This window comes from Aspergillus multicolor (genome assembly GCF_047715735.1).
Source record: "Aspergillus multicolor strain CBS 133.54 unplaced genomic scaffold BDW74scaffold_10, whole genome shotgun sequence".
In the NCBI taxonomy this organism is placed as follows: Eukaryota; Fungi; Ascomycota; class Eurotiomycetes; order Eurotiales; family Aspergillaceae; genus Aspergillus; species Aspergillus multicolor.
Genome location: NW_027395961.1, coordinates 210,427 through 237,314, shown reverse-complemented (window position 1 = coordinate 237,314; position 26,888 = coordinate 210,427). Strand labels below are relative to the sequence as shown.

Sequence of the window (26,888 nt, the reverse complement as noted above, 5' to 3'; positions counted from 1 at the left end):
AATATGCGGGCAGATAGATGTATCAAGCTGCGGCGTTTAAACAAGACGAGTTCCCATAGGAGTTATCATTTTACTAACAACAGCCACCTTTTAGCGCTTTCATTGATTTAAGCTAAGGACATGTTACCGCTCGGATTCGGCCGAACCGAAGACTGATAAGTGCTAGCCACTGGAATGGTCCAAATGACCTAGAGACCTTCTTATATCATATTGACGTCAACACTTATAACGTATATGTGAAGTGGAAAAAAACAGGCAAACGAATATCTAGAACTGGGCCACGTCAATTAGTTCAGCAAGGTAGGAGGTGTTAAAAAAGTTCTTCGGAAACTTGGAACATATGGTGGGTCCTAAGCAGGCTAGCGTCAATAGTTTACCGTGGGTTGCGGTTCATTTAGAGGGGGTAGTAAATCATAACTGATTTACCCATACGTATCGTCTGTGTCTATGGGGGATGATAGTACATCTAGCCCAAGTATGCGGTATGGTTTGAAATGTAATTGGTAAGATATTTCAATGCGATGTACATGGAACTTTCATAGGTTTCCCAAGCTTCGTGTGGACCCCGACAGATGATGCATTGCTGATCCCTGCAGTCGATCCCTGTGGCGACCATTAGAATGTCATTTTAATCGGCACGTCGCACGAGATGCTGGATATTGATTAGTAATCGAGAATGTCTCCATCTTTCACCTCTTTGATTGACGAAGTTTCAAGCTACTGCGGTTCTCCAAGGACTTTAATAAGAAACGGTCTCTTGATATGACTGTGTTCTTCAGTCATGTACTTCAAAATCTAGTGGTCCTATGACACATTCCTCCCATACCAGGCGTCAAGCCAGAATAATGGAATCTTCAAGCGGTAATTTTGCCCAACCATCCACGAATCACCAATCAAAGCAAGGAATCTTCGGGGCAGGTACAAGAAGCCAGGACAATAACACGAATGGAATAAACCAACAGCCCTCTCTTGTACAGAACGAGGTTTTGGACACAGCGGCGAATACGCATGATTCTCGCGGTAATTGGCGAGTCGCTGCCATTATGCTGGCTCTTTCAGTTAGCTACTCCTTGTGCATTTTCTTTCTAGTAACATCTGCACCAGACTAATTCCATGTGCAGCTAAGTCTCTTTGTTTCTGCTCTTGATCAAACTATTGTGGCTACTGCAACGCCAACTATATCTGCAGAGCTGGACTCCGGCTCCGGCTATATATGGATTGGTGGTGCATATTTAATCGCCAATGCGGCTAGCTCAAACATCTGGGCCAATCTCTCAGACATCTGGGGACGGAAACCAATCCTTTTATCCGCTGTGGGCTTTTTTTTCGGAGCTTCAATAATCTGCGCCAAAGCAGTCAACATGTCAATGCTTATCGCAGGTCGTGGTTTACAGGGTATTGCTGGTGGTGGTCTCCTCCAGCTAATCACCATCACGATCTCCGATCTATTCAGTGTCCGGTGAGTCTCCCTCCATTGGCCTTGAGGATTGTATCATGCTTTGCATCTGATACAGGATAGACGTCGTAGTTTGTTCCTTGGCCTGATCGAGTTTATCTGGGCAATCGCCGGGGCTTTGGGCCCTATTATGGGTGGTGCTTTTACGCAGTCAATTTCTTGGAGGTGGATCTTCTGGATTAACCTACCTGTCTGCGGCACAGCATTTCTACTTCTTTTATTTTTCTTGGATGTACATGATCCAAGAACGAATGTTCTAGACGGCATCAAGGCCGTAGACTGGTTTGGGAGTTTTTCTATTCTTGGCCTAACAGTCATGGTCCTGCTCGGGCTCGATTTTGGAGGGACTGCAGCTCCGTGGGGATCGCCTAAAGTGATATGCCTCATAGTATTTGGCTGTTTTATGTGTCTACTTTTTGTGTACAGTGAAAAGAAGCTGGCAAAGTATCCGCTAGTGCCTCTGAGTATCCTGAAGGACTGGTCTAATGTTGCTTGTTTTATTGTGGCTTTTGCGCACGGTTTCGTGAGTACTAACACAACCTTCTCTTATTACACTACATTGGCTTTAACATATGGGCTTTATAAGGCTAATATCTCACAGGTATTCCTTGGACAAGAGTACTACCTTCCACTATTTTATCAGTCAGCTAAGGAAGCGTCACCTTTCCGCTCCGGTATTCTGATACTTCCATTCGTCCTATCAGAAGCTGCTACGAGCCTTCTCGCTGGTATCATCATTCATATCACGGGGTTGTACCTAGAGATCGTCTGGACTGGATCTACACTACTTGTCATAGGAAGTGGTTTATTCATCAACTTCGGTCCTACTTCTTCTCTCGCAAAGATCATTTGCTACCAGATAGTGGCGGGTGCGGGATGCGGTCTGCTCTTCTTGCCCCCTCTTATCGCTCTCCAAAACAACTTGGTGATAGCTGAGACGGCTGCCGCCACTGCGACGTTCGGCTTCCTCCGTAACCTGGCTATGGCTATGTCGGTAATCCTTGGCGGTGTTGTCTTTCAGAATAGCATGTCCATGCGCAAGTCAAATCTTCTTGCAGCCGCATTGCCTAGTGCAATGGCGGAGGCGCTTACCGGAGCAGAGGCCGCCGCTAGTGCGGTGGTTATTCATTCTATTGAGGATGCAGGTCAACGGAGTGCTGTCAAAGACGCTTATGCTTGGAGCCTGCGGAATGTCTGGATTCTTTACACTTGTATGGGAGCGTGTGGACTTGTTGCTGGGGTGTTCATCGCCCGCCAGCATCTCAACACGGAGCATGTTGAAAATAAAACGGGACTAAAGCAGTGAGAACATAGGTGTGTCCTTCGTGTCTTTGGAGTGCCTGTACCCTGCAATTTCGGTTTTGGTAAATCTACCAAATGCGGGGCAAAGTCTTGCAGATCTTGCGATGGCAAAGATTAATAAACTCTTTGCCTATAACATTGGTTGTTCTTCTACCTTATCCAAGGCATTCCTATTATTGCCAAATATGAATGCTACATACTTATTAAAGTATTTTAGGTTGTTATTCTACTACCACTCTTATTATATATAGCATTTATATCAGGGTCTTTCATAATCCAGAGCTATCTATATTTGGAGTTGTTTATAGGTAGCATGTAATGTATACTGCACGCTTGAAGAAGAATGATAACTGCAATGAGTCAATATGCATACCCGCTAACCAGACCAAACATGAAAGCGCCACAACGCTAGAGCCAGACATTAAATTAATGAATTTGTCGCCCCGCATACCTCTTAAGCCCCTTCGCACACAGGGCACAGTGTAAATTCTGCTGAATGCAGCTTGGACAATAGACCACTGCGTCTCCCCAAGGAGAATCGTCTCGCACGGTCACCTTGCAGCCCCTACAAAGCCACAGACGAAACATAGTCCGGGTATCCAAGCACACATCACAGTGCTCATAGAACGAAGTGGGCGACGCATAGTACCGGGAGAAGGGGAGGGCGTCGACGGCGAGCTGGAGATCCTGGTCGAGCCATTCACCGCCAATTTTGGCTGCCAGGAGCTCGGTAATCTCGGCCCAGTTTTCCCTTAGCTGGGTCATGCTGGGGGAGGTGTCGGGGTTGATGGCTGGGGGTTTCGATATCTGTCTGCGGTATGCTTCTTGGAGGGGTGTGAAGCCGAGTTTATCCTGTATTTGAATCTCGGTGTCTGGATGGTCGAGCAGCGCTTTCACCGTGTCTACTTTGCCTGCACAGATGGCGGCGAATAAGGGCGTTCGATCGAAGACGTCCCGCGGGTTTGGGTTGCATCCGGCTTGTAGGATGCCCTGCACGAGGGAGACCTGGCCTCCCCAGGCGGCCCAATGTAAAGGCGTGCGGTGGAAGGCGTCGCGGAAGGTCGGGCTACTAGAGTCCTGGAGCAGCTGCGTATATGCCACTTTGTCCTCCTCCCTTGGGAGCGGAGACGCTGCTAAGAGAGACATGCCCCAGAAGTAGGGCGAGACACCAGTGCCCATCATCATTCGCGGGGCATGGACGCCACGTTTGAGGAAGAGTCTGAGGATTTCGACGTAGCCTTTCTCTGCTGCTGCGGTCAAAGGGTCAGCATTCAGACTATTCCTGGGCTGGTCTATCAGCAGCTTCACGGCATCCAGATGGCCATTGGCTGCGGCGGTAAACAGGGGGGTCTCGCGGAGTTTGTTTCTCTTGTTCGGGTCTGCCCCTGCGTCAAGTAACATTTGAATGATGAGGGCGTGGGCACCACTACTGCGGGAGGAAGCAGGATTAGAACGGGTCCCAGTGCTCCCTCTTGCAGCAAGGAAGATGGCAGTCTCCATGTTCTTATTTTCAGCATGGACGTTTGCACCTGCAGCAACCAGGTGTCTGACCACCTCGACGTGGCCGTATGCTGCGGCGTAAAAGAGCGGCGTACTGCCCTCCTTGGTCTCAGGGTTAGCATTGGCTCCATGCGCAAGGAGGAACTTGACCACGGCTGCTTTGCCATACCCTGCAGCCCAAGTCAGTGGCGTTCGGCCAAGGTAGTCTTTGATGTCGATCGAATTCTTGCCCGGTCTGATTAGCTTTTTGATGTGGTCTTCGGCGCCCATGATCGCAGCGAAGTGAAGTCCGGAGAATCCAGAATTCTTTGGTGGCACACCCAGCATCTCTCGCATGCAGCGAGAGACCCTGGCGTCGTTCTTGAGGAATGCATCGAGAAGCAGCCCGTTGCCTGGGTCCTGGCGGAGATGCCTTCCCAGCTCATGAGTCGCATACGGATAGAATGAGCACTGGTGCCGATAGCCTACTCGCGCTGATTTGAAAGAGCCGAAGGATAAGTAGGCAAGGCACGTGTCAGTGAGATATCCATAAACCCCTGGGAACCAAGACGGCCACGTCTGCCTTAGGAACTCGTAGGCTGTGTAATGTATCAGGCGAGGGGTACTGCTGTTTCGGTCCACCATGACCAGGCCACAGCAGGCAGAATCCAGCTCCTCAGGGTCAACGATACTTGCTGCATCGAACTCAACTTCCCCAATTTCCACCGCAGTGGCCTCTTGTAGCTCGACAATGGTCAGTGGTCGTGCAGCGAATGTCATCCACGCAAGCACCCTCCTGGCAAGGTCGAGGGAAAAGCTACTCTGCTGTTCAATGCTCTTTATGGTCTCAACATATGCTTGACCGTAAGACCCTGAGCTCGTTTTGATCCTGTTTCCGAGTGCCCGGAGCCTTTTCTCGTTCTTTTCGTGCTTGATTAGGTTGTGATAAAGACGAACAAGCAGGAATCTAGGAGATGTCAGTCCTAATCAAAGCATTGGCAGGGGTATGGCCATCACTTACATGCCATCCGAAGAACCAAGTATCTGGTTCCGGACATCCCTCCAAAGCTCGGGCTTTCTCTGAAGAAATTCCGGGAGGTGAACCAGATTTCCCTCGAGAAAACTTTCCATATCGTCCCTGCTGGCTCTGATTTCTAAGAAAAGATGGTTATTTTGAAAGAGCTTCTTCGGCTCCGCGACACGTCGGGTGGTTGCCAGAAACTTAAGTTTCGTATAGTTGTTGTATTCAAGAATTTTGCGTGTCCAGGCGAGGAACTGATGCCGCACGTATGGCTCACCACATTCGTCCAAGGCGTCAACAACAAGAAAGACCTCGGTACACTTGGAAATTGCGAATTCAAGCATGTCTTGGGCTTCTTCTGCATTTAAAGGGCGGCCGTCGCCTAGGCGTGTGGAGTATTTGGCGTCTGCAACGACAATTTCGTACAAGCCTGGATTGCTCTGCAGCAGTTGTCTCAGAAGACTCAGAAGAAGGCCAGAGTAACCCAGCTTCTCGCGGTAAGTAAAGAAATGATAAGCGATGGCGACAGACCCGCTGTCTGCGAACTCTCTCTGAAGATGATCAATCGCGATCGAAGCGAGGACTGTCTTGCCCGTCCCTGGGGCCCCGGTGCAGAGGAGGACATTGTGCGTCTTCTCGACATTGGACACCCAGATCGAGAACTGCTGGCTCTGCAAAAACCACTTTCCCGTCCCGGCGTGCCGCGTATCAAGGATGCGCTGCTGCTGTTGCGAGGTATCGACCGGGTAAATTGAGGCCAGCGTTTGATTGCGCAGCTGCATCTCCTGGCTGGCTTCGGTGGATGGGACCTCTGCTACAATTTCCAGACTACGGTCTCCAGCTCTGTCCCGGTAATCAGCGGCGTTCACATAGCCTGTCGATGGCAAAGACTTACTGGCTCGGGCTGGTCTCACCTATAACCATACTCCACAGCGAGAGACAATGCGCGATGCGACCCCTTAGGGCCTCAACTTCCCCGGGATCCCAATGCACACGACTCCACGCCCTTAGAGCCCTGCATTTCCAGTCCGGAGTGGCAAATGTAACGACGTTGTCCTTGCGAAGTCTGTTATCAATCTCCAACAGGACCTCACCGGCTCGCTGGACGATCAGATCAAGCTCTACCGTCTGATCCACGCTGAGGCCTTCTCTCGGGACATCGTCGAGGTCATGGAGGACAGCCCAGAGGTTCTTGACACTAGCTCGGTCGGCTTCAATATTCGCTTTGATCTATTATTGCCGAGTGAGGCGGGGGGCTGCTTACTCTGTCGAAATAGCCTTGAATTTACTGGGGGCTTGCGCAAATCGTCGCTTCAGATCATCGGCCAGTTGCATGATACAGAGGACGTCGCCCATCTTGAATTTGACATGAAAGCTCGTGTTGAATCTGAAACGCCCGCTCTGTGCTCAGGCCACACAGGACGAGGGGAAGATCGAGAATTCGAGTTGGAGAAGACAACTGCGACCGGGCGGGGTTGTGGTGGGCTGGGCTGGTGAGGTGGCAGGATCGACCGCCTGCATGGCCCAGCGAGCCCTTACTAGATGCGGCCAAGGTGGGCGGCTCTAGCAGGGGGGTGGAAGAACTGGCTCCAAGGAAGGTGAGCGTGTATTCTCTCGATCACCTTGGCAGCTGCATCTTGAACCCCTCCATGTATAGTCCATTGTCCTGATCTTACTATCAGAACCCTGACACCTTAATCTGAACCTAATGATTGATAAGCAACCGGGTGAAGCCGCCCTGTTATTTTAGCCCTAATCAGAATGTAACCCTCTAAGTCTCGTAGCGGTGTAGAGACTTGGACAAAAGTGACTAACTACTAGCGCCAACATTGATAACACGTAATCAATCTCACTGAATCACAAAGCAACAGGCTTGATTCTGAGAGGCATGGTTCACATTCGCAGATTAGAAGGCGGAGTTTGAGGATTTGACTTTCGCGACAGGCGAGGCAGAGTCCATGTTAGGGCTATGGATAATAAGGTTGAACGAAGTGGCAGCAGGATCGACACAGCTCCACTTCTCATGAAACAAGCATCCAAGGTCCCAAAGATAGGTTATGTTATAGTTCTGTTATAGCTCTATCATGGACTGCTATACCTTGAGGTCGATCTATAGTAGTAGGTCTATTACCCCCTAAGTTCAGCGCTAGCTTGATACCATATTCTATGGTAGACGACACCACCAATCTTAAGCCATACCAGAGTGGACCCGCTCTACCTATCGCACCCAGAGATGAATGACTCACTACAACACAATATAAACCCTCCAATACCCAATGCACAGTACAACGACTCGCCCTTAGCCTTCGAACCCTTTACAAAGCCAACACCATGCCACCACCCTGGCGAAGCACCCTTCTCCTGCACGGCATCCGAGCCATCACCGGCGGACAAGGTCCACCCCTAATCCTCCTTCCCGGCTGGTCCCAAACCGCCGAAGCATACAACAACATCTTCGAGCCTCTTTCGAAACGCTACCAATTCTTCGCTCTCGACCCCCCAGGACTCGGTGACTCGTCTGCCCCAGTAAACGGCTACGACACGGACAACGTGAGCAGAATCATGGCCGAAGCGATCCACGACATTGTCAAAGACAAAACCTACCACCTCGTCGGCCACGATGTCGGCGGGTGGATTGCATACCCCTGGGCCGCCCAATTCCAATCTAGACTCAAGTCGCTTAGTATCCTGGACGCGGGCGTGCCGGGTTTCATGCCAAGTATCCAGTTCCCGCTGTCGAATGCAGCGAATCTGCGGCTTTGGCAGTTCAGTTTCAATGCGTTGCCCGAGCTCCCTGAAATCCTGACGCAGGGTCGGGAGCGGGAACTGCTGACCTGGTTCTTTAAGCTGAAGACCGTGAAAACAGAGCGCTTTTCTAAGGACCACTTTGAGCGGTATATTCAGGCATATTCCCGACCTGGGGCTATGAGTCGCGGGTTCGAGTACTACCGGGCCTTTGAGACGAGTGCGAGACAGAATCTGGAGTTTGCGAAGACGCGCCTGGACCTTCCGGTGCTGGCTTTGGGGGGTGAGAGCTCTGTGGGAGAGGGGATGGTTGACCTTGTCAAGAAGTTTGCGGCGAATGTTGAGGGGGGTGTTATTGGGGAGTGTGGGCATTTTTTGCCTGAGGAACAGCCTGATGTTGTTGCTGAGAAGTTGCTAGAGTTTCTGGAGAAGAATGATACAAAGTGAAATCCCTTTCGATGCATCTCGACTAGCGATTGGACTGCCTGATGGCCGCAAGACGATCGCGTTGACATGGTTACGTGATATCAATTCACTCGTTGATTTGTACACTATAACTCAATGGCGTGTTATAACCTTACTTAGCTAAAACTCTCCCATAACTCACCAGCATCACTAAATACCAGTGATTGACTAGCCCTAGACCATTTATGTGCGATATCGGCCCTGCAGGTAATATTTAGAAGGAACCCTACTTCAACTCTTCCCCAGAAAACCAAAGAAACGTGCCTCTATCGCCTGAGATCCAGTCCTTTCTAGTAGGTCTCGGCAATGACTGGAGTCCTTCTATAAGTAGGGTCTGTGAGCAATTCTTCGAGCCCTGCCATTCCTCTCTCCCCCCAATCGCGGACCCGCCCATCAGATGCGAGAAAAGTGTCAAATACGGGACGCACGAGAGACAGTCTTAGAGCCTAGGTGTGAGACCCATGGCCATACTTGCTTTTCGATGCTAAGGTTGGAAGTATACTCACCTCTTGATGCCATGTGGAAAGGCTGCCATGCGAGCTATATTTTGCTCATAGAGCTTCCGGGAGACGAGGTGGGACCCAAGATTTTGGGCTGATGAGAAAGTGCCCGGTGTCTAATGCGACAGAAGATCTGTTCTTTATTACATTGGAATAAGCTCAGTATATATGTATGTTGGAGGCGATATGTCCCGAGGTTCTGTAGGGCTCTAGAGTAGCAAGCCCTAACCCGGCATCTATGGTACTGCATTATGTACCGTGCACTGTCCCAGATATAATTCGGCGTTGATAAACGACCCAGTACGGTTTCGCCGCGATTATTTGGATCTGAAGAAGTCTTCTGTAGTATCTTGAAACTTTGTCCGGACAATGGCGGCAGGAGAAGGTCGCAATTGAAGCATCTGGAATAGAAGTCAGCAAACCATCACAATAAACGGGCACTCACCCTCATCGTTTTGTCCCAGCGATGGTTTCTTCGTGTCAATGAACCTCTGACACCAAACCCTCCCATCCAAGCTGACCCTGTGCTCTGGATGTAACGACGAAGCTATGATAGGCTCAACAATTTGCCTTCAAAGTAAGCATATGGCGCAATAATTGGACTACAAGGACATTTCGAGGGATTAATCTATAGAAGCATACAATAGCCACTGCTGTAAGTGACAATCCTGCCTCCAGCTCGGCGCCCAGCTTCCACAATGGCGCGGCACCAATGGTTTGCAGCGGCCAAGAGCAGAGCTTAGACCTCCTCATTCCTCCAGCTTCTTGGGAACCTCTAGGTAGTTTTTACCCCAGGATTGTGGCGTCCGACTTTAGCCTGTTCAGCCGGCAGGGTCGTGGGTAAAGGCAACCCCGGGGATCAGCCTTTTTGCGGACCTCGAGGGAAGTTTGGATTGCGATTCCAGGTGATTCTTTCAGCCTGATTCAAGTGTTTGGTTCTGCTCTGATAGTTTATTGGTGTCAATTTGATTTGAGATTCCTCCAATGGTTCACATCGTTCTTGTTGAACGCAGATATCAATGGAATCTGGGAAGTCTCAGACGGAGTCACTGTGAGACTGGGCGTAGATAAAAGCAGACTGAGTCCTCTCAGTTCATCATTTTTATCACCTACCCTACGCTCAAGCATACTAATAAACAACAAGATGGTCCACAAGACTCGAGTCTACAATTGGTACATCCGGCTCTCCTGTCTTGATTGACCTCGCTAACTCTCACAGGTACATCTGCCTGGTGGCAGCCGGGTGCATGGTGTTGATGGGCTACGATGCCTCGGTTTTCAACTCCGTCCAGAACTCAGACAACTGGCACGCCTACTTCGACAACCCCGTACGCACATACTTCCGCCAGCAATCCCACAATTAGCTAACCCGCGCAGAACAGCCACATGCTCGGTCTCATGAATACGGTCTACACCGTGGGTGGAATCATCGCAGGATGGTTCTTCGCGGGCCCATTGGTACGATCACCCTCACACAGCAAAACGAGCCCTCAACTAATAGAGCAAGGCCGACTACCTCGGCCGCCGCTGGGCCATGGGCATCGGCTGCTTTATTACCATCGTCGCGACCTTCATCCAATGCTTCCCACCCCCCAGCAACCCCGTGCCCGCATTCATGGCCGGTCGGGTCCTCATTGGCATGGGCCAAGCCCTTGCAATCGGTATACCCCCTTCCAACCCCCGCAATCACATCTCTCCCATCTAACATCCAATATCTTAGCCGCCGGTCCAATCTACATCGGCGAAGTAACGCCCTCCTACATCCGCGGGCTGGTCATGGCCTTTTGGCAGATGTTCTACTCCGTCGGCTCCTTCGTCGCCTACTGGGTGAACTACGCGGCAGGCAAAAACAGGACCAAACTCGGCGAGTGGGACTGGAAGATGGTCGTTATCTTCCAGCTTCTGCTTCCAATAGTCATAATCAGCCAGCTCCCCTTCATGCCGGAGTCTCCGCGCTGGCTGATTCAGCGCAAGGACGACGTCGAGGGCGCCCGCAAGGTCCTGTCCCAGGTCCGCGATACAGAGACGGAGATCGAGTCGGAGCTCCTGACGATCCGGGAAGCGATACGCTTTGAGAAGGAAGCTCTAGACCACGGAAAGCGCGCGTATATGACGCTTATCAAGGACGCGAGTATTCGGCGTCGTCTTTTACTCACTTTTGTGCTGAATATCGGACAGCAGCTCACGGGCCAGGGGACGTTCAACTCGTACTCGAGCACGATCTACCAAAAGATCTGGCCGGACGGGGACACGATCAACCTGATTAATGCGCTGAACGCGACATTCGGGATTCTGTTTACGCTCAATGCAACCTGGACGGTTGACCGGTTTGGGCGGAAATTCCTGCTTATACTCGGGGCTGTGGGAATGGCGGTTTGCATGCTCATCACGGCACTCGTGGGGTTACAAACACCGACTACACCCGAAGGCGCGAAAACCCAACCCGTCGGCATCGCAATCGTCTTTCTGATGTTTTTATTTGCGTTCTTCTACAAGCCCTCCTGGGGCGCGACGGTGTGGATTTATACAGCTGAGGTGTTCCCGATGAATGTGCGTGCGCAGGCGGTGGGGATGTGCTCGCAGATGCAGGGGGTTGCGAACACGATCTTCCAGCAGTTCTTCCCCACGTTCTATGAGAATGAGGGGCTGAAGAGTTTCTTCTTCTTCATGACGTGTAATGTGTTTCTGGCGGCCTTTGTCTGGTTCCTCATTCCGGAGACCAAGAAGGTGCCTCTTGAGGAGATGGATACGCTTTTCGGTGGGCAGAGTCATGTTTCCAATGGGGCGATCTTGATGCAGCAGTCGAAGCAGGGGCAGTTTGAGGATGTTGAGGAGAGGGGAGAGCGTGAGGATACTCATGGGGAGGTTGAGGTTGCAGCTGCGGCGGAGGAGCGGGCTGCTGCTGGTGCTAAGCAGTAGGCTGGCTAGTGGTTTGGCTGGGAAGTTCCACTCTGGAGATCATAACGTTCAGGAAGTGTTAATTTAAGAGAAGCTTCGAAGGTCTGTAAGTAGTCAAACAACCTGGTCTCGTGATTTCTTCTCGTACTTACCATACCTTACTATTAGCCTCGGCCTTAGGGCTTTGGCATACCCAACCAGCAATCCTTTGATTGGTCGGTAGAGAAATAAATCAGGCTAAATAAGATCGACCTCATGCGCAGGAGTTCACGCCTAGCCCTTGGCATTATAAATGCAGATACCCAAGCCCAACATGATTCGATCCCCCGCCGGGACCAGCCCTCTTGACCCGACGGTGGCACCGAGGCTTTACCACCAATAAACATGGTAGATTTGCACATAGCAAGGCTCGCCAGCACTGAATTATTTCTACCGCCTACAGACAAACTCGCTTTGTTCACTTTGGGGCTGCTTCTTTTCGATTAAGGGATACCTAGGTATAGGCACCTTGGATGTCTATATCTACGTAGGTAACCTTGGAATGCTCAGGAACGGGTTAAACACTAGACCAAACAGTGTTCGTTGCATCTACAACCTAATCCATAATCTCGAAACCCAGAAATCTAACCGCCTCTCCTTTACCATGTGCGTATATCGCGTAGACCGTTCCTAGTGACCCTCATTAGCCGCTGTAACCCTAACCCTAAAAGCATGACCAACCTGTAAAATCATCACCACTAAGCGCTGAACAAGGAACCTCGCCAAGTCTAACACTGTCTGTCTCCCCATTGAAACTCTTCTTAATGCATTCAAATGTATATGTAGCCACCGTCGAAGTGATGATCAGTTGCAGAGCCGCGGCGCCCTCGACGGAGACGGAGCTCAGTGTCGTCAAGGGCTTCTCGGCCAATTGAACTTGCAGACTCAGGCTGTAGTTGGACGTGTTGTACTCCAGTGCCACAAAGCGGAACGTGTCTTTGTATATTGTTAGTCCATAGGATACCCGGGTCTTGTTGGGGTTGTCCAGCGGAAGAGTGACCCTGGCAACTGAATCCAAGGATGTCTGCCTCTGACCGACGAAGGTCATTGTGCCCTCTGGCACCACCAGCTTGTTCTCCGTAGGAGTCAGCAGTATTTCATTGCCTTGCTTCGTATAATGCTTCAACTCAGGCGTCCTCAGATAAACCGTCAACGGGGACGCAAGCTCAACCCCCCTCCGCCCCCTCTCCCTTTCCATCTTTTCAACCCTACCAACGCCCCTCCCATCCGCAACCCGCTGCTCAACCTCAACCCTCTCAAAAACCGGAAATTCCCCCTCCTCCCACTCAACAGGAACCATAAACGTCTCCCTCCCCAACGGCCAACTCCCCGGAAACTCCCTAAACTGCCGTCGCCCAAGCATAACACACCACCAGCTGCCCTGCCCATCCCGGAAGAGATCCCCGTGCCCAACGCACTGAATTGTCCGGTCACTCCCCTCAGCAGTTAATAGTGGATTCCGGCTACACCCCTCATACGGCCCCCAGATATCGCGCGCCCGCGCCATCGAGATCTTGTGTCGAGCGTGTGTGCCGCCTTCCGCGATTAGGAGGTAGAACCATCCGTCGCGGTGGTAGATGTGAGGGCCCTCGGGGACTTTCCCTGTTGCACCGGTCCAGATATCTCTCCATGGCGAGAGGAGTTCGCCAGTTGCAATATCGATCTCGGCCTGTCGGATCACAGTTGCGGGAGTCTTGTTGTACCCGTGCATCCAGCTCCCCTGGGCATACACCTTCGTACTCCCGTCTTCCAGGTCGACAAAGAAAAGACTGGGATCAATTCCGTGAAAATCAAAGAATACAGGCTCACTCCAAGACTTATCATCCTCGATATCAGTGGTGATGAGTATGAAATTCCGCGGCTGGAAGTCGTCGCTAGCAGCCATGCTCGTTGTCCCCGTTAACACTGTACAGACGATATAGAATGTCTTCGTCCTTTCATGGTAGCGCAGAGTCGGTGCGTAGATCCCGCCCGTGAAAATCTCGTTTTTGGCCGCATTGTTGATTTTGGTTGTTGCTTGGCCAAGGGGGATTTGCGAGGGGCGGGAGAGGGCATTTCCTGTTTTCCACCACCGGGATTAGTGCTGCGCATAAGAGATTGTATTGGCACGTACCGATGTGCTCCCAGTTAATCAGATCTTTTGACTTGTGTATTGGAATACCTGGGAAGAACTGAAAGCTGGAGTTTGCGAGGTAGAAGGTGTCGCCGACGCGGATGCAGGAGGGGTCCGGGTAGAAGCCGGGGATGATGGGGTTGGTGAAGGACATTTTGCGTGGACACAATCTCAAGTAAGTGAATACGTTGTAACTGTGATTTCGTTCTCTAGACTAGATATATATGATATGATAATGCTCTTGCTAGCTAGGCATGACGGAATGACTTGGGTTGGTGTTTCGCCCTGGCACCTTAGCCCTGGAGACAGACCAATTTAGCCTGAAAAGGTCTATAAGCGTAATTGATTGAGCTTCAGATCCTACCACCGCAGGTTATTGCAGAAGATGAGCACGGTGCTACCGAGTTGTTTAGCCTGGGTCGATTATATAGAAAACATTTGTCCACCAATGGGAGTCCGAAATTTCGTTCCAGATGAAAAGATGGCTATGCTATGCTACTCACTTCTTAGGCCCCGGCCAGAAGCACACTTCGTCCGGAATCATGGTATCGTATCGATGAGCCCAGGTCCAGCTACAGAACTCCCACGCAGTAAGCATAACCGCCCCACAGCCCGCTACAATCGCCTGCAGCGGGTAGCGGGTAGCGGGTATATGGTCTCACCATCGGCTTCCATCAGATATTTGTTGCAAGTACAGGGGATGCCGGGTTGCGTGGGGCCTGGCGGGCTCACGGTGGCGCAGGCTCCGGCTGACGTGGTTGTCGAGGTGGCAGTGGTAGTGGTAGTGGTAGTGGTAGTGGTAGTGGTAGTGGTAGTGGTAGTGGTAGTGGTAGTGGTAGTGGTAGTGGTAGTGGTAGTGGTAGTGGTAGTGGGTTTGAATCCGGCGCGCCCCCCTGCAAGACTGGAGCATCAACGCACTATGCATAGCCGCCCCATAGCCCGCTGCAAGTCGTTGTTCAGGGCCGGGTTCAGCACGTACAGCTCTTGCAGGGTGATTCCGGGCTTATCCGCCATGACGGGTCCCGGCAATATGTGCCTAAGGCGTCGTAGTACCGCGGTCAGTATCATGGGGATCCAGGGTTACTATGATAGTTGAAAGGCTATGGTAGGTATACCTCCGGAAAGGTATGATACTCGGGACTTACCGTCTTCTTGCATTGCGTATGCGCTACAGTCACAGGGGATACCGGCCTGTGTAGGCCCGGGAGCTGGGACCGTGGTGCCTGTGCAGCTGGAGGAGGCGGATGTCGTGCTCGGCGCTGGCGAGGCCTGAGTTGCAGATGCGGAGCCTGTGTACTGGGTGTCATCGTAGCCTTCGCCGGAAATGCAGTAGGACATATTGACACAGAGATTCGGATAGTCGCTGCTGACACTCGGCTAGGACGCGCAGGTGGTTAGATATGGTATGGCTAGATGTTCCGGTTGTTTTTAGGTTGACTCTGGAGCCGGCCTTGCAGTGTGGCACTCACATTCCAGGCATAAAATGCGGCAAGGGATATATCAGCTACTGATAAGACTTGGTCGCAGGGGTAGCTATAACATGACAGGACGCATCAGCTGCTATGCACCGTTGAAAGATATAATGCTCCAGTTGCGAGAGGCCTGCACTGACCAGTAGAGATATGATACCAATTGAAGCAGTGCGCCGTTGAGTTTGGCGCGGCATCGGCGGGGACGGGCTTGTAGGGCGAGAGCCCATCCTCGAGGTCGTCCAACTGACTTGTATCGTATCCTGCGCCGAGCAATGTGCAATACCGCGTGTTGTTGGTCAAAGTGCAGTTGTAGACGTCCACTGAGGGGTTCCAGCTCGCAAAGTCAGGCACCGTCACCCCGAGCGCCAGCCAGTCACATGGGGTAAAGCCGCTGTTGTTGTCTTCATATTCCTCGCAGTCCAGTCTGGTATTCTCGGCCAGAGGGGCAGTGGAAGGGGTGGCAATGGGGACCCGAGAATGTGAGAGTGGTGGCCACGGGGAGATCGTCCCAGGCAATGCGGGTGCCCACGAAGCCGGTCATCCAGGGCGTGGCGGCAGCATCGGCACCTGAAGTGGTAGGGTTTATGTATCCCGAGTACATTTCGATGTTTCCCACGGGTTGAACACCTAAGATGGGGGTTAAAGCTGCCGATTATCCTCGACAGAAAGGAGGAGGCAACCAAGGCCATGGTAGATAACATACAGTAGCTGTGGTTGAGATACAGGTTAGTATAGTTTGCATCAAGCTCAGGATTCAGGAACCGGAAATCAGCCAAACTGATACCTTGGGCCATCGCAATGGCCTGGCAGTAGTCATCCTCTAGAACTGACGGTCAGCTGTGCCACAGCATCAAGCGGGCAAGGACAGACCTTTGGTGCGGTAGTATTTCCCGCACCTGACATTGGTACCAACAACGATATCTGTTGGGATAGGGGCTGGCGCAGTAGCCGTGGCACCAACGCTGCTGGAAGCGTAGGTATTGACCTCAGAGGTATTCCCCGGAAAGCTAACACAGATCTGATGGCTGACTAAAACATTAAAGTTACTACGCAGGAAGTTGAGGACGGGGCTCCAAGTGATCAGCTGCGTGATGGTCACCCCATACTGGCGCGACAAGCTCATGCAAGTGTCGGTCGCTGTTGCGAGATGTGTTTCGCACCGGCCAGTCACGCAGAGTGTTCCGTTCTGGGGGAAGTCTACACAGCCTCCCTGGAGCCCGTTTTCGATCAGTAAACGCCAGGTGCTCACGTTATTTGCTGCGGCAAAGGAGTCATAGGTATCACCCGGTTGGATAACAGCACTCCTGTCTGCGCAAACAGTCGGCGTAGGAACGCTAATGAAAGAGCTGGGGAGATATAAGTCAGAAAGAGCCTGTCCAACCGGGGTGCATTGCCAGGGATTTACGAAGAGAAGTCGCTTACCTTTGCACCACCACAGCAGTCGGCGTAGGCAGATCTAATGTGTCAACTCCACAACTGGATGTCAACGCACTATACTGCTCAGCCAAGTCGTCGTTGTAGAAATAGCCATTGCTCAGTTCTGTGCGGAACATACGGAGTCCGCATGGGTCGCATTCGTCCTGGCTATCGGAGCTTTGAAGGTAAAGTAAAGAGTAGTTCCCCTGATCGTCCTTCAAAGACCGTTGCTCGTAGTTGGTAAAATAGTAGTCTGGTAGAACAATCGGCCGATAGATGCCAGAGCTTCCAGTGTGGCTGGTCGAATTGCCGGCGTCATCGTACTCGTCATTGGCACAGGCACTCTCCACGGCCTGTCGGTAGGAGGCTATCGAGCTTGTGCATTCCGCCGTACACATTTCGTCCAGGATCTCGGACGTTATGTTGGCCGTTGATTGGTACATGCTATTGCCGGTCTCCAAGGGGGAACATGAGAGATTGGCTGTCAGCGCGGAAATGCACTCGGCAGACAACTCAGGCAATGCATCTGCTTGGAAAAGCTGCATCTGTTGGGCGCGACATAGTGCGGTTGTCAGCGCCAGAAAAAGCAGGCATTGAGAATAGGGCGACATTCCCTTCTGCCAGATCTAATTTGGGATGCCCGTACTGTAGTGTTGATGCCCCTCTCCTCCTGTCTGGATATCTGTTTTTATCACGGCGGTGGTGAATCCTGCGGCCTTCCAGGCAAAATTCTCTTCACGCGCTATTCGGACAGCGCTACTGGAATTTACAGCGGAGCTATTGTTTTCTAGAAAGGCATTGCTGTAAACCCGGAAATGAACACAATCCGCAACAGACGGATGACCGGAAGCCGAGTCCCACGGTGATGTTTATGGTAGATTTCAAATCATGACCAGCCAGTATAATTGGTTTTATTAGTTTAGCGAGCCCTGGAGGGGTTCACGCGCTCTAGAAAAAGTCGGGGCCGGATCGAACGGAATCTACCCATGGATTGTCGTTCACCAAGTGGAAATGCGGAGTAGCCTACATATGTAAGTAGGAATGCCTAGGTGCCATACCAGGCTGCCCTCATTCGCAGCCCGGACCAAGTAGGGCCGGGTTAAATTAGGGGCTGTTAAACAATCAAATGCTATGAAACTACCTGTTTATCAGAGAAGATGCTCTCTTCAATCCGATGAAATTTGTCAGAACTTACAGTATCCTGAAAAACGTAAATACAAATCATCAAGCACCATCTACCATGTAATCTATGTTCTGATTCCAATACCGGCACTGGAGGAGCCCTGCCGATCTCGCCCCGGAAGATGTCCGCATTATGGACCCATAAGTATGGTAGTTGTTGCTCGGGTACAGTTCCCAACTCGTCGACGCCAATCATCGTTGGACCGGAAATCGCATGGACTATGGTAAACCCTAGTCTCATATTGTACGGCCATGGGGTATGATAGATGGGGATGTTCAATCATTGATCTATACCTGTACCATGTATAACAATCGCTTCAAATAGATATCAGCAGTTCTCTTGCCGGCAGGCCAAAACCCTAACCCCCTGAAAACACATCTCCCCCTCCCCCCCAGCCTCCTCCCTCTGGTACTTCCCAATCGCCTCCGCAAACATCTTAAGCACGATATACGCCGGCGTCTCTTCACTCCAGCCAAGTGTCTCGAGATCAAATACCTCACTGTACGTCGCTCCGTTTCCATAAAAGACATCCGGCTCCCTTTCACCCCCAGCCGCACCCGCTTTGTACTTCAACTTCCTCGACAGATTTCCTCTCACCCCAGGTTGAACACCCCTGCCTGCAGCTCCATAGCCCTTACACCCGCCCGCACAATAATCAACAACATAAAGCACCTCCAAGCCCCGCGCAAAGCGTGTGACCAAACACTCCACCTCCTGGTATATCGCCTCGCGCGCAAAGTCGTACGCCGTCATCATCTCGAGCGCTAGATCCGCAATATCAAGCGCGATCCGCCGCGCATTCTGCAGTGTGTCCGTGAACTCGTTGCTCCAGGGGTACAGCAGGATATCGGATAAGCTGCTCTTGAAGACCCGGATGTACGCGTCTTCGGAGCCATCGTAGGGGTTTAGGAACCAGGGGTCTAGGAAGGTGTTGGAGGAGACGGAGGGGCCGAAGCGCAGGTGTAGCGTGTCGGTTTTGTTGTTGTAGGTGATCTTGTTGTCGTTTTGGGAGCGGATGGGGAGGGTTATGGTGTTGCTTTGGTTCGATAGTGGTGCAGGCGGTTTGAGAGATGAGGAGGCCTCGGGGCAGCTTTGTGCGATTGAGTTGGACATAATGTATGTCGACGGGTCAGAGGTGAGGCTGCACTTGGATTCTGTATTGCGACATGTGGATTTGTCTTGCTTGTTGGTGTCTTTCGTGGGTATCGGGTTGTTCTTCGCTTGCGGCATCACGACTTGATCGAGGAACACGCTGGTCGGGGGCTCGAAGTGGCCATCTTCTCCTTTCAGTTTCTCTCGAGCCTGGGCTATCCGCAAGCCGGTCTGAGGCGATGGAATACAGATATCAAAGGCATGGATCCCCGGTGTCGGACATGCCTCTCGCCAGATCTGGATGCGCAGTTCCGGTGGGAGGTCGTAGAATCGATGGAAGTCTTGCAGGTGCATTTTGCGACTGCAAAGAATCAAACTGAATAAAAGGTAATTTCGTTGAAGGATTCCATTCGGAAACAAAGGCTCTCAGGATCCAAGGGTCAGCCTCGGACTTTTTAAAGGGCTCCTGTTCGGCGTCCCGTGTCAGCTCAGCCCTACTTGGCTCCATTAGTGCTGACGCTCGCTGCAGTTTGAACAGCCCGTTGGATCCCGACGGCGATCCTTTTCTACTTTATTTGCTAGCTCGTGTAGCTCAGCTCAGCTCAGCTGGGCGGAGTCTCGGTTTCATTGTCGTGCCACGTTTCCTGCTATGGGAGTTACGCGGCTTGGCGTAGATAGAGAAACTCCGTGTCAATCATCCAATCACTATCTGATGACTTGACTCCTGTGCAATGCTTATGCAAAATGTACGATCGTTTGATCTGCTGCGGGCAGCTCCAATTGAGCCCTAAGTGGTACCTCGGTGCCCGTGACCCTAATGCTAGCACTTGAGATAGATAAACCCTAACCCTAAAGATCTGGACCCTGGGCCAATGGCGGGGATGTGGGCCTTATTCCAAAGAGGTTTAGTTGCAGCCTCATTTAGGTTTCCCTTGTCCAATTCCTGCAGTTGATAACGGCCGCCCTTGACTTCAACATCTCCTTAACGGAAAAATGGCTCCAGGTCTCCCTTATGAACTCCTTGTAGAGATCGCAAAGCATCTCCAAGATTGCGGCGGGTCTCTGGTACCATGCACCAGGGTCTCGCGTCAATGGCAAGCCGCATTCGAACCGCTGCTCTACTCCACCCTGCATGTTTACAGCGATGACGGACAAAATGAAGAAGCCTCACTCTCCCTCGCGCAGTTCTCCGCTGCCACCTCGGGGTCAGGCCAAATCCCTCGAGAATACATGCGCCATATCACCTACCACATTATAATCCCCGCCAACCTACCCAACTGGCAAGGCAAACGACGCTGGCTTTCAATCCGCCGTCATTGCACTATTCACCGAGCTCTCTTCGTGGGATCCGAGCATCCGCTTGTCTGTCGATATGGTGGTCCAGGGCCGAGAAGCCGGCAGTGAACCCCTGACAGACAAGTACGATGACACGGGTGAGTATAGCTGGGACTTCAAGCGTGGACGTACAAAGGCTCTTCCTGTATACAGGGCAAGGCTTGCTGAGAAGGCTATCATCCCGGATGTATCTTGCATTGATTGCCTGTATTTTCCTGATCAGTATGAATCCGATTATGATCACCGGATCTGGGCTGGGGCTGTGATGGAAATTGTGAGGCACTGTCCAACGCTCACCCAGCTCCAACCGAGTTTCGATGAGTATATCCGGCCTGATCATCTGGAGTATATTCAAGCACGGAGGCAGGGTAGGTAGTAGACACTCCGGGATAGTTGTGTCCTTGCTGACCCGCTTCAGCTGTCTCTGATGGTCTCCGAGCACTTCCGTCCAGCTTGCGAGTGCTCAACTTCTCCAACCAGGACGAGGAGCCCTGGAAAACCAGATTGCCCGGCTTGAATGTTTTATCCACTAGCATTGACACCCTATCTGCAAACCTAGGTCACCTAAGTCTCTCTCTCGGACACCCTAGGCTTTACCATGTCTCGCTGGCACCCAACTTTCTGTTCCCCCTCGATGACAATGGGAATCCCCAGGCAGACTCTGCCTCCCTACACTGGCCATATCTCGAGACGCTGCATTTCGACCAGGTACCCCCAAGATCCCCTTCAGGTATGTACGACAAACGGTGATTGCCATACTTTACAGTCACCATCAGCCCGTGTGAGGCATCAATCGATTAACAAATTCCATTCTCCCTATCGTAGGCCAATGGCTCGTCCACCCAACCCCCGCGGAACTCATCGAAATCCACCATCTCGAAGGCCACTGGGACTGGGAGCGCATCGTCTGCGACCCAGAAGGGGGAAACATCTGCCGAACGGTCATCGAGGCCGACCACTTCCACCGTCTGCTCATCTCTCTTGGCCATGCGGCGCGTCGGATGCCCCGTCTGCAGCACATCAAGTTCTTGCTCAATTTTGGCGAATGCCCGTTTGGGCTTGCCTTCTCGACTCCGGCTGGCGGTGGTGGCGCCGGTGCCAAGTGGCATTGCAAGTATCATACTTCATATGCACCGGATTCGCGCGTTGCTGCTGCTTGGGGATACCCCTTGATAGAGCTGGATGCGGAGGCTGAAGACTGGATTAGTTTTAGGAAACTGAATGTTCTTATTCCCTCACGGCCGCCGACTTGATGCGCTTAGGTGACCGGTTTGGTTGCTAGCGGTCGCTTCGACTCGCTGGATAGTGTTTTTGCGGCCCTACCCTACCTGTCCTTTAGCAGGTTAATTATGAGGTAAGGCTAGAGGTGAGATGCCTTGCGATACGCTTCGATCCCCGGACAGCGAAGGCCCGACCTCGCCCGCCTTGCAATCCCGGAGCCCGAGCAGAGAATCACCTGCTCAATTACTCCTATCTCCCCAAAGACACTTGATCCTGTTGCTCTGTCAGAAAGCCGACCCCCAATCTGGACAAAAAGCAGCACGGGCCGGTGGTTTTATGCGAGTTGCTAGGGCGTCAACTTCTCCGTTGCTCGCGGGATCTCAGACTAGAACGTGCTACCATACTCCCTCGGACTTTAGCTCCGGCTCTTCCAATACCTGAATCGACGTCCAGCAGATTGAGATCCTATCAAACGGCTAGCTCGCTTGACGCTATGGTAAGATCGCTCATGCCGGGCTCTTGCTGGTGTCGACGTGGCAGAGTCATCTTTTGCGTTGAAGCGAGAACGAACTTGAAACGGATCCAGCCGGTCAGCCATGGAGGTACCTAAAAGCGACCGGGCTAGATGATGATTGCTCCTAGACGCAATGGTTTACCATAGATATGGGTGAGAGGCGGAAAAATGTGCCTAAGCTCAATGATAATGCGTACAGAATCGAGGCTTCATTTTACTTCTACCTTCTTTACACCTGGAGTTGAGCTGGGCTAGTGCCTTGAGTATGTCCATTAGAGATATAGTCAACCTCGTACTCACGGGCAGTATCTTGGGCCATGAAGAAAGAAATATTAGAGTACAAACTCAGTCATTGGGCGTCATGCATCAAATATATGATTAAAGAAAGCCCCTGAATATAAGAAGGGTATAGAAAAGATCAGATGAGAAGCGCCTTAGCCGAACCTAGGGTTTCCACCGGACATTGGAGTGCTCTCAGCCAGCTCAAACGGCTGCGAGTAGCGATGCTCCTGACTCTGAGTCACACCCTTCTGGTGGAACTCCTCGCTGACCGAGCTATAAGCTGGTGCGGAGGTGAGGTTCGTGCTCGAGGCTATGGAGGTATGCAGCCGTCGTCTCCTCTCATAGAGCGCCCACGCTATCCCAGCCAAAGCAAGGACCCCCAACGGCACCCCGACACCAGCACCAATGGCGACATCATGAGAGTCTGAGCTCGACGAACTAGAGTCAGGACTCGGGCAATCGACCGTCGCGTTCTGTGCCGTTGTGCTTGTATTCGTGGTGCTATCCGAGTCCGATACCTGCACATAGCCCTCAAGCAGCGCAGCGCCCGGAATGATAGTGGCGCTCTGTAGAGTAAAAGGCTCAACATCCCAGGCGCAGCTCGGTTTCGTGCCGGTGCTGTTGTTGACGATCGAGTTGCAGCAGTAGTAGACGCCTTCTTCGGTGTTGTTGTAGGGGATGATCGCGCAGCCGCCGCTGCGTTGGATGTTTGCTAGAAGGCAGTCAGATCATGGACTGTATACAGAGGTTTATTGAGGTATGGGAGGTCGTACTGCAAGCATCCGTACACTCGTCAATCTCAAAGCTCGGGTCTGTGCAGCTCCCGCGAGACAGGCCGAAGGGCTGGGTGATGCCCATGCAGAGACCGTTGGACAGGCAGATCGCACCGCTGCCGCAGCAGGCGCTGTTGTCCCCGGACGTGCATTGGACGTCGTCGGCGGCTGGTTTGCCGTTGGGATAGTAGCATGTTGCAGCAGACAGACTGGGGAGAAGCGACCCAAACAGGAGAACGAGGGACAAAGACAGGTTGAAAGGTCTCATGATGTTCCAACACAACCAAACAATGAGCCGCAAAGTGAAAAGTGCGAGAAGGCAAAAGGAAAGTCATTCTGCCGTGCCCTGGGACTCCAAGTCCGAGTCCGAGTCACCTCAGGGGCTCATTCCCATTCCCCTGCCAACAGCCGGAGCCTCCAGCGTGGCCATCATTCGCCCGTTCGTAAATTTATAGCTGCGGCTTTGAGCGGCTTTCGACCTCAACCTGCGACAGACACTCAAGAAGGAAGCTTGCGCGAGAGCATCATTGGAGACAGGGTCCCGATGTGCTGGTTGGGCCGTGTGCCTGAATCAGTCCGTTAAGCGCCGGGCCCGGGGCCGGACAAGCCCTAGACCCCCCTAGCGCCACGCTTTGCTGCCTCGCCTTGCTTCCCCGGTGCTTAATGGCTAGTGGCTGTCCACAACGTGTGTGATGGCGTGTGATGGGGGGTAAATGAGTGGTTAGGTGATCTCCACTGCAGCGCCGCAATCCCGTCCGCATGCGGCGATGCGCAGGCCCGTCTGACTCGGGGTCTCTCGTTGCGTCAGCAGTGAGCTCGAGGCTTATCGAGACCCCTTGGTCTGTTGTGCGCGCTTAGAGTCATCTTGTCATCTACTGTCTTTCTTTGTTTTTCGTTTATGATTTCTATTGATCTTCTCGCTGTTCGAAGGATGGCCATCTATGCGGTCGGTTTCTAGGTAAACATGCTCAATGGCGCATCTATCATGAACGGCCGCTTCTCGGGCCTTCCGTTTCGTTATATTCTTCTTTCGGGTTTATTCCTAGTTTTGTTATTGCTCTTGATTGTTCAGGCCCTCCCTAATCGACCACACGGGTTCCCGGTCTTGCTTTCTAAACCCGATATCCTGCGACCGACCGATCTTGCTGGGAGTGCTCGAGAGTGGAAACCACGGGATGACCAGGCACCTCCTGCGCATGAACCTATCGGTCTAGGGACCCTGCGCGATGTCAGGTACTTGCTCACTTATTAACCGGCTTCGTTGGTGTAATTGACGTGGCTCCGCAGAGAGGGCAAGTTCTACCTGGGAGGAACATCAAACATAGAGGAAAATTCCCATCTCAAACCAGCAATTTACGACCCTTATCCAAAATACAACAGCGAGGCCTGGAGACGCTCATGGAAAGGGACGTTTCATGCCTGTCAAGGACCCAGGGGGACGACATTGGACCGGCGAAACCCTGACGACATGGTTCTAGCCTACCGCGGGACTCAAAAAGGTAACAATCGGTTGTTCCTCAGAGTTATAAAAAGCCCTAACATAGTATTCAGACTTTCCGTATCCGATGTTTGGCTCATATAATGCCCTCGCGCTCGACGGGTCTTCATGCACCACTCGGTTCTCACGCTTGGGCGCATACGGGTATAACGAACCAGACGCTCCCGCAAGGGTCAATTGGGACACAGTGAACTGGGGCACATTGCAGTCTCAATGCTTGAAGATGAATGCGGACAGATATATCACGCCTACTAAACTGCGCCGGTTCAAAGACACTCTGCCGCTGAAAAAGACTATGCCACCAGACGACATTGACGGGCAATCTTCCTCTAGAGTGAAGAAGAGAACCGCCGTTATATTACGCGCATGGCATGACATGACATGGACAGAAAACACAAAGGAATACATCAGATCGCTTGTCATGGAGCTGTCTTTACATTCCGGTGCAGAGTACGAGATCTTCCTACTCACTCACGTCAAGGATAACGAGATCCCGTTGTACACAGCTGAAGCAGCTCAACCTTTGAAGGACCAATTTATCCCTCCTGAGTTCTGGGACATGACTGTCTTCTTCAACGAAGAGACACTGAAGTCCTGGTATCCGAAGGTAGAAGAGCATCTGTAAGTTTTCAATGCCCTCCCCTCCAGGCTCACTAACCGAATCAAAGACCATTATATCAGCACCTCCAGCCAGTTCAAATCTTTTCCCATCTACTCCCAGAGTTCGACTATATCTGGCAGCTAGAAATGGACGCCCGATTTACCGGCCATGCATACCACTTCCTTGAACAATCCGCCGCCTTCGCAAAGAAACAGCCGCGGAAATATCTCTGGGAGCGTAATGCGCATTTTTACATCCCCGGAGCCCACGATACCTACGAAACTTTCAAACAAACCATCGACAAAGCTATGGTCGGAAAGCCAAGTATTTGGGGCCCGTCACCCCCATCATTGCCGGCCTGGCAGCAGACACAGACACCGCTCGGTCCCACCCCACCAGTCCCCCGCCCCGAAGACGACAACTACACCTGGGGCGTCAACGAAGAAGCAGACCTAATAACATTCCTCCCGCACTTCGACTCCGCCGAAACAACCTGGGTCTTCAACGACGTCCTCTTCGACCTCCCCCTCGACACACCCCGGCGCGTCTCCCCAGTAACAATGGGCCGGTATTCCCGCCTCTTACTGGGTGCAATCCACGAAGCCCAGACAACAGCCGGTCTAGCCGTTGTATCTGAGATGACCGCGCCCTCATTCGCGCTCTGGCACGGCTTGAAGGCAGTGTATGTCCCGCACCCGATCTACGCGGATGGGAAATGGATGCCGAAGGAGATGGATAGGATTGTGAATAAGGGGCCCGTGGAGAAAATGAATGGGGGCCCTGATAGTATTTGGAACTGGGATCATAAGTTTGACCATGTTCTCTATCGCTTGAGCTATATGTTTACGTCGCAGGCCGCGGAGGACTTTTATCGCCGCTGGCTTGGGTTCGCGGTGGATGGGGGGCAGTATACGGATGGGAGTTTTGTGAGTTTACCCCTATACCGGATTATTAAGATAATTGTTATGGAGGATGGGCTGACTAGCTTGGCTTGTAGCATCAGGATCCTCAGGGAAGGAACTGGTTTGACGGGGGTGACCTGGTAAGTCTGCCCTAATAAATGCCCTTGCTTACATATCGATGAACCAGCACTAACATTTTCCTCAGAGAGAAGATCTATATGGACCCCTCTGCTTTCCCCCGATGTTATTGCATCCTGTTAAGAACACAGACCTTAAGAAGGGCACTGCAATGGCGGTCCCCGTATGAACGACAAAGTGCCGGCACTTATTTATACAAGACGCCTATGAGCGCATACATATAACCCTAATGACATGACAACCATATCTAGTAATCTCACCACCCATCAAATCTTCTCCCCCTAGCATCCCATAAGCTTCCGAATAGCATCCCTTCCATTCCCCCTCAACTCTCGCGACCCAATCCCCGCCCAAACCCCCCTCGGCCGCGGCGGCCTCTCGATGCGCACCCAAACTCCATTCCCAAAATCCAGTCCGGTCTCCTTGTTAATGTCAGACACATA

At 52.0% G+C, this 26,888-nt stretch overlaps 9 protein-coding genes across 9 annotated transcripts; 5 read left to right on the top strand and 4 right to left on the bottom strand.

Moving 5' to 3' along the window:
• Positions 1 to 793: 793 nt before the first annotated feature.
• On the top strand, positions 794 to 3,348 carry BDW74DRAFT_184855 (MDR family MFS transporter; the record flags this gene model as incomplete). Its single annotated transcript, XM_073730910.1, has 5 exons — positions 794 to 1,058; positions 1,122 to 1,459; positions 1,520 to 1,979; positions 2,058 to 2,758; positions 3,261 to 3,348. Exons 1-5 carry the CDS (start codon positions 807 to 809, stop codon positions 3,346 to 3,348), a joined length of 1,839 nt encoding a protein of 612 aa, XP_073584502.1. The 5' UTR covers positions 794 to 806.
• Positions 3,349 to 7,589: 4,241 nt separating this feature from the next.
• Positions 7,590 to 8,450, top strand: BDW74DRAFT_177473 (alpha/beta fold hydrolase; the record flags this gene model as incomplete). The annotated part of the gene is made up of 1 exon (XM_073728898.1): positions 7,590 to 8,450. The coding sequence occupies one exon, from the start codon at positions 7,590 to 7,592 to the stop codon at positions 8,448 to 8,450; it is 861 nt and encodes a 286-aa protein (XP_073584501.1).
• A 1,662-nt stretch (positions 8,451 to 10,112) lies between these two features.
• BDW74DRAFT_177472 (sugar porter family MFS transporter) lies at positions 10,113 to 11,887 on the top strand (the record flags this gene model as incomplete). Its single annotated transcript, XM_073728897.1, has 5 exons — positions 10,113 to 10,141; positions 10,188 to 10,296; positions 10,346 to 10,426; positions 10,476 to 10,629; positions 10,689 to 11,887. The coding sequence occupies 5 exons, from the start codon at positions 10,113 to 10,115 to the stop codon at positions 11,885 to 11,887; spliced, it is 1,572 nt and encodes a 523-aa protein (XP_073584500.1).
• A 682-nt stretch (positions 11,888 to 12,569) lies between these two features.
• On the bottom strand, positions 12,570 to 14,172 carry BDW74DRAFT_177471 (putative xylosidase/arabinosidase; the record flags this gene model as incomplete). The annotated part of the gene is made up of 2 exons (XM_073728896.1): positions 12,570 to 13,963; positions 14,019 to 14,172. 2 exons carry the CDS (start codon positions 14,170 to 14,172, stop codon positions 12,570 to 12,572), a joined length of 1,548 nt encoding a protein of 515 aa, XP_073584499.1.
• A 504-nt stretch (positions 14,173 to 14,676) lies between these two features.
• BDW74DRAFT_184851 (LysM peptidoglycan-binding domain-containing protein) lies at positions 14,677 to 17,451 on the bottom strand (the record flags this gene model as incomplete). Its single annotated transcript, XM_073730909.1, has 6 exons — positions 14,677 to 14,911; positions 15,774 to 15,922; positions 15,987 to 16,117; positions 16,194 to 16,310; positions 16,361 to 16,836; positions 16,913 to 17,451. 6 exons carry the CDS (start codon positions 17,449 to 17,451, stop codon positions 14,677 to 14,679), a joined length of 1,647 nt encoding a protein of 548 aa, XP_073584498.1.
• Positions 17,452 to 18,070: 619 nt separating this feature from the next.
• Positions 18,071 to 19,679, bottom strand: BDW74DRAFT_12694 (2EXR domain-containing protein). The gene has a single exon (XM_073722194.1). The coding sequence runs from the start codon at positions 19,533 to 19,535 to the stop codon at positions 18,417 to 18,419; it is 1,119 nt and encodes a 372-aa protein (XP_073584497.1). The 5' UTR covers positions 19,536 to 19,679; the 3' UTR covers positions 18,071 to 18,416.
• A 495-nt stretch (positions 19,680 to 20,174) lies between these two features.
• On the top strand, positions 20,175 to 21,769 carry BDW74DRAFT_184850 (F-box protein; the record flags this gene model as incomplete). The annotated part of the gene is made up of 4 exons (XM_073730908.1): positions 20,175 to 20,522; positions 20,566 to 20,884; positions 20,935 to 21,246; positions 21,342 to 21,769. 4 exons carry the CDS (start codon positions 20,175 to 20,177, stop codon positions 21,767 to 21,769), a joined length of 1,407 nt encoding a protein of 468 aa, XP_073584496.1.
• A 910-nt stretch (positions 21,770 to 22,679) lies between these two features.
• BDW74DRAFT_12688 (uncharacterized protein) lies at positions 22,680 to 23,785 on the bottom strand. Its single transcript, XM_073722193.1, has 2 exons — positions 23,307 to 23,785; positions 22,680 to 23,245 (listed from the first exon to the last, which is right to left on the bottom strand). The coding sequence occupies exons 1-2, from the start codon at positions 23,572 to 23,574 to the stop codon at positions 22,686 to 22,688; spliced, it is 828 nt and encodes a 275-aa protein (XP_073584495.1). The 5' UTR covers positions 23,575 to 23,785; the 3' UTR covers positions 22,680 to 22,685.
• Positions 23,786 to 24,270: 485 nt separating this feature from the next.
• Positions 24,271 to 26,663, top strand: BDW74DRAFT_184848 (DUF3405 domain-containing protein; the record flags this gene model as incomplete). The annotated part of the gene is made up of 6 exons (XM_073730907.1): positions 24,271 to 24,539; positions 24,594 to 24,805; positions 24,858 to 25,425; positions 25,473 to 26,331; positions 26,403 to 26,447; positions 26,513 to 26,663. 6 exons carry the CDS (start codon positions 24,271 to 24,273, stop codon positions 26,612 to 26,614), a joined length of 2,055 nt encoding a protein of 684 aa, XP_073584494.1. The 3' UTR covers positions 26,615 to 26,663.
• Between the last annotated feature and the right edge of the window lie 225 nt (positions 26,664 to 26,888).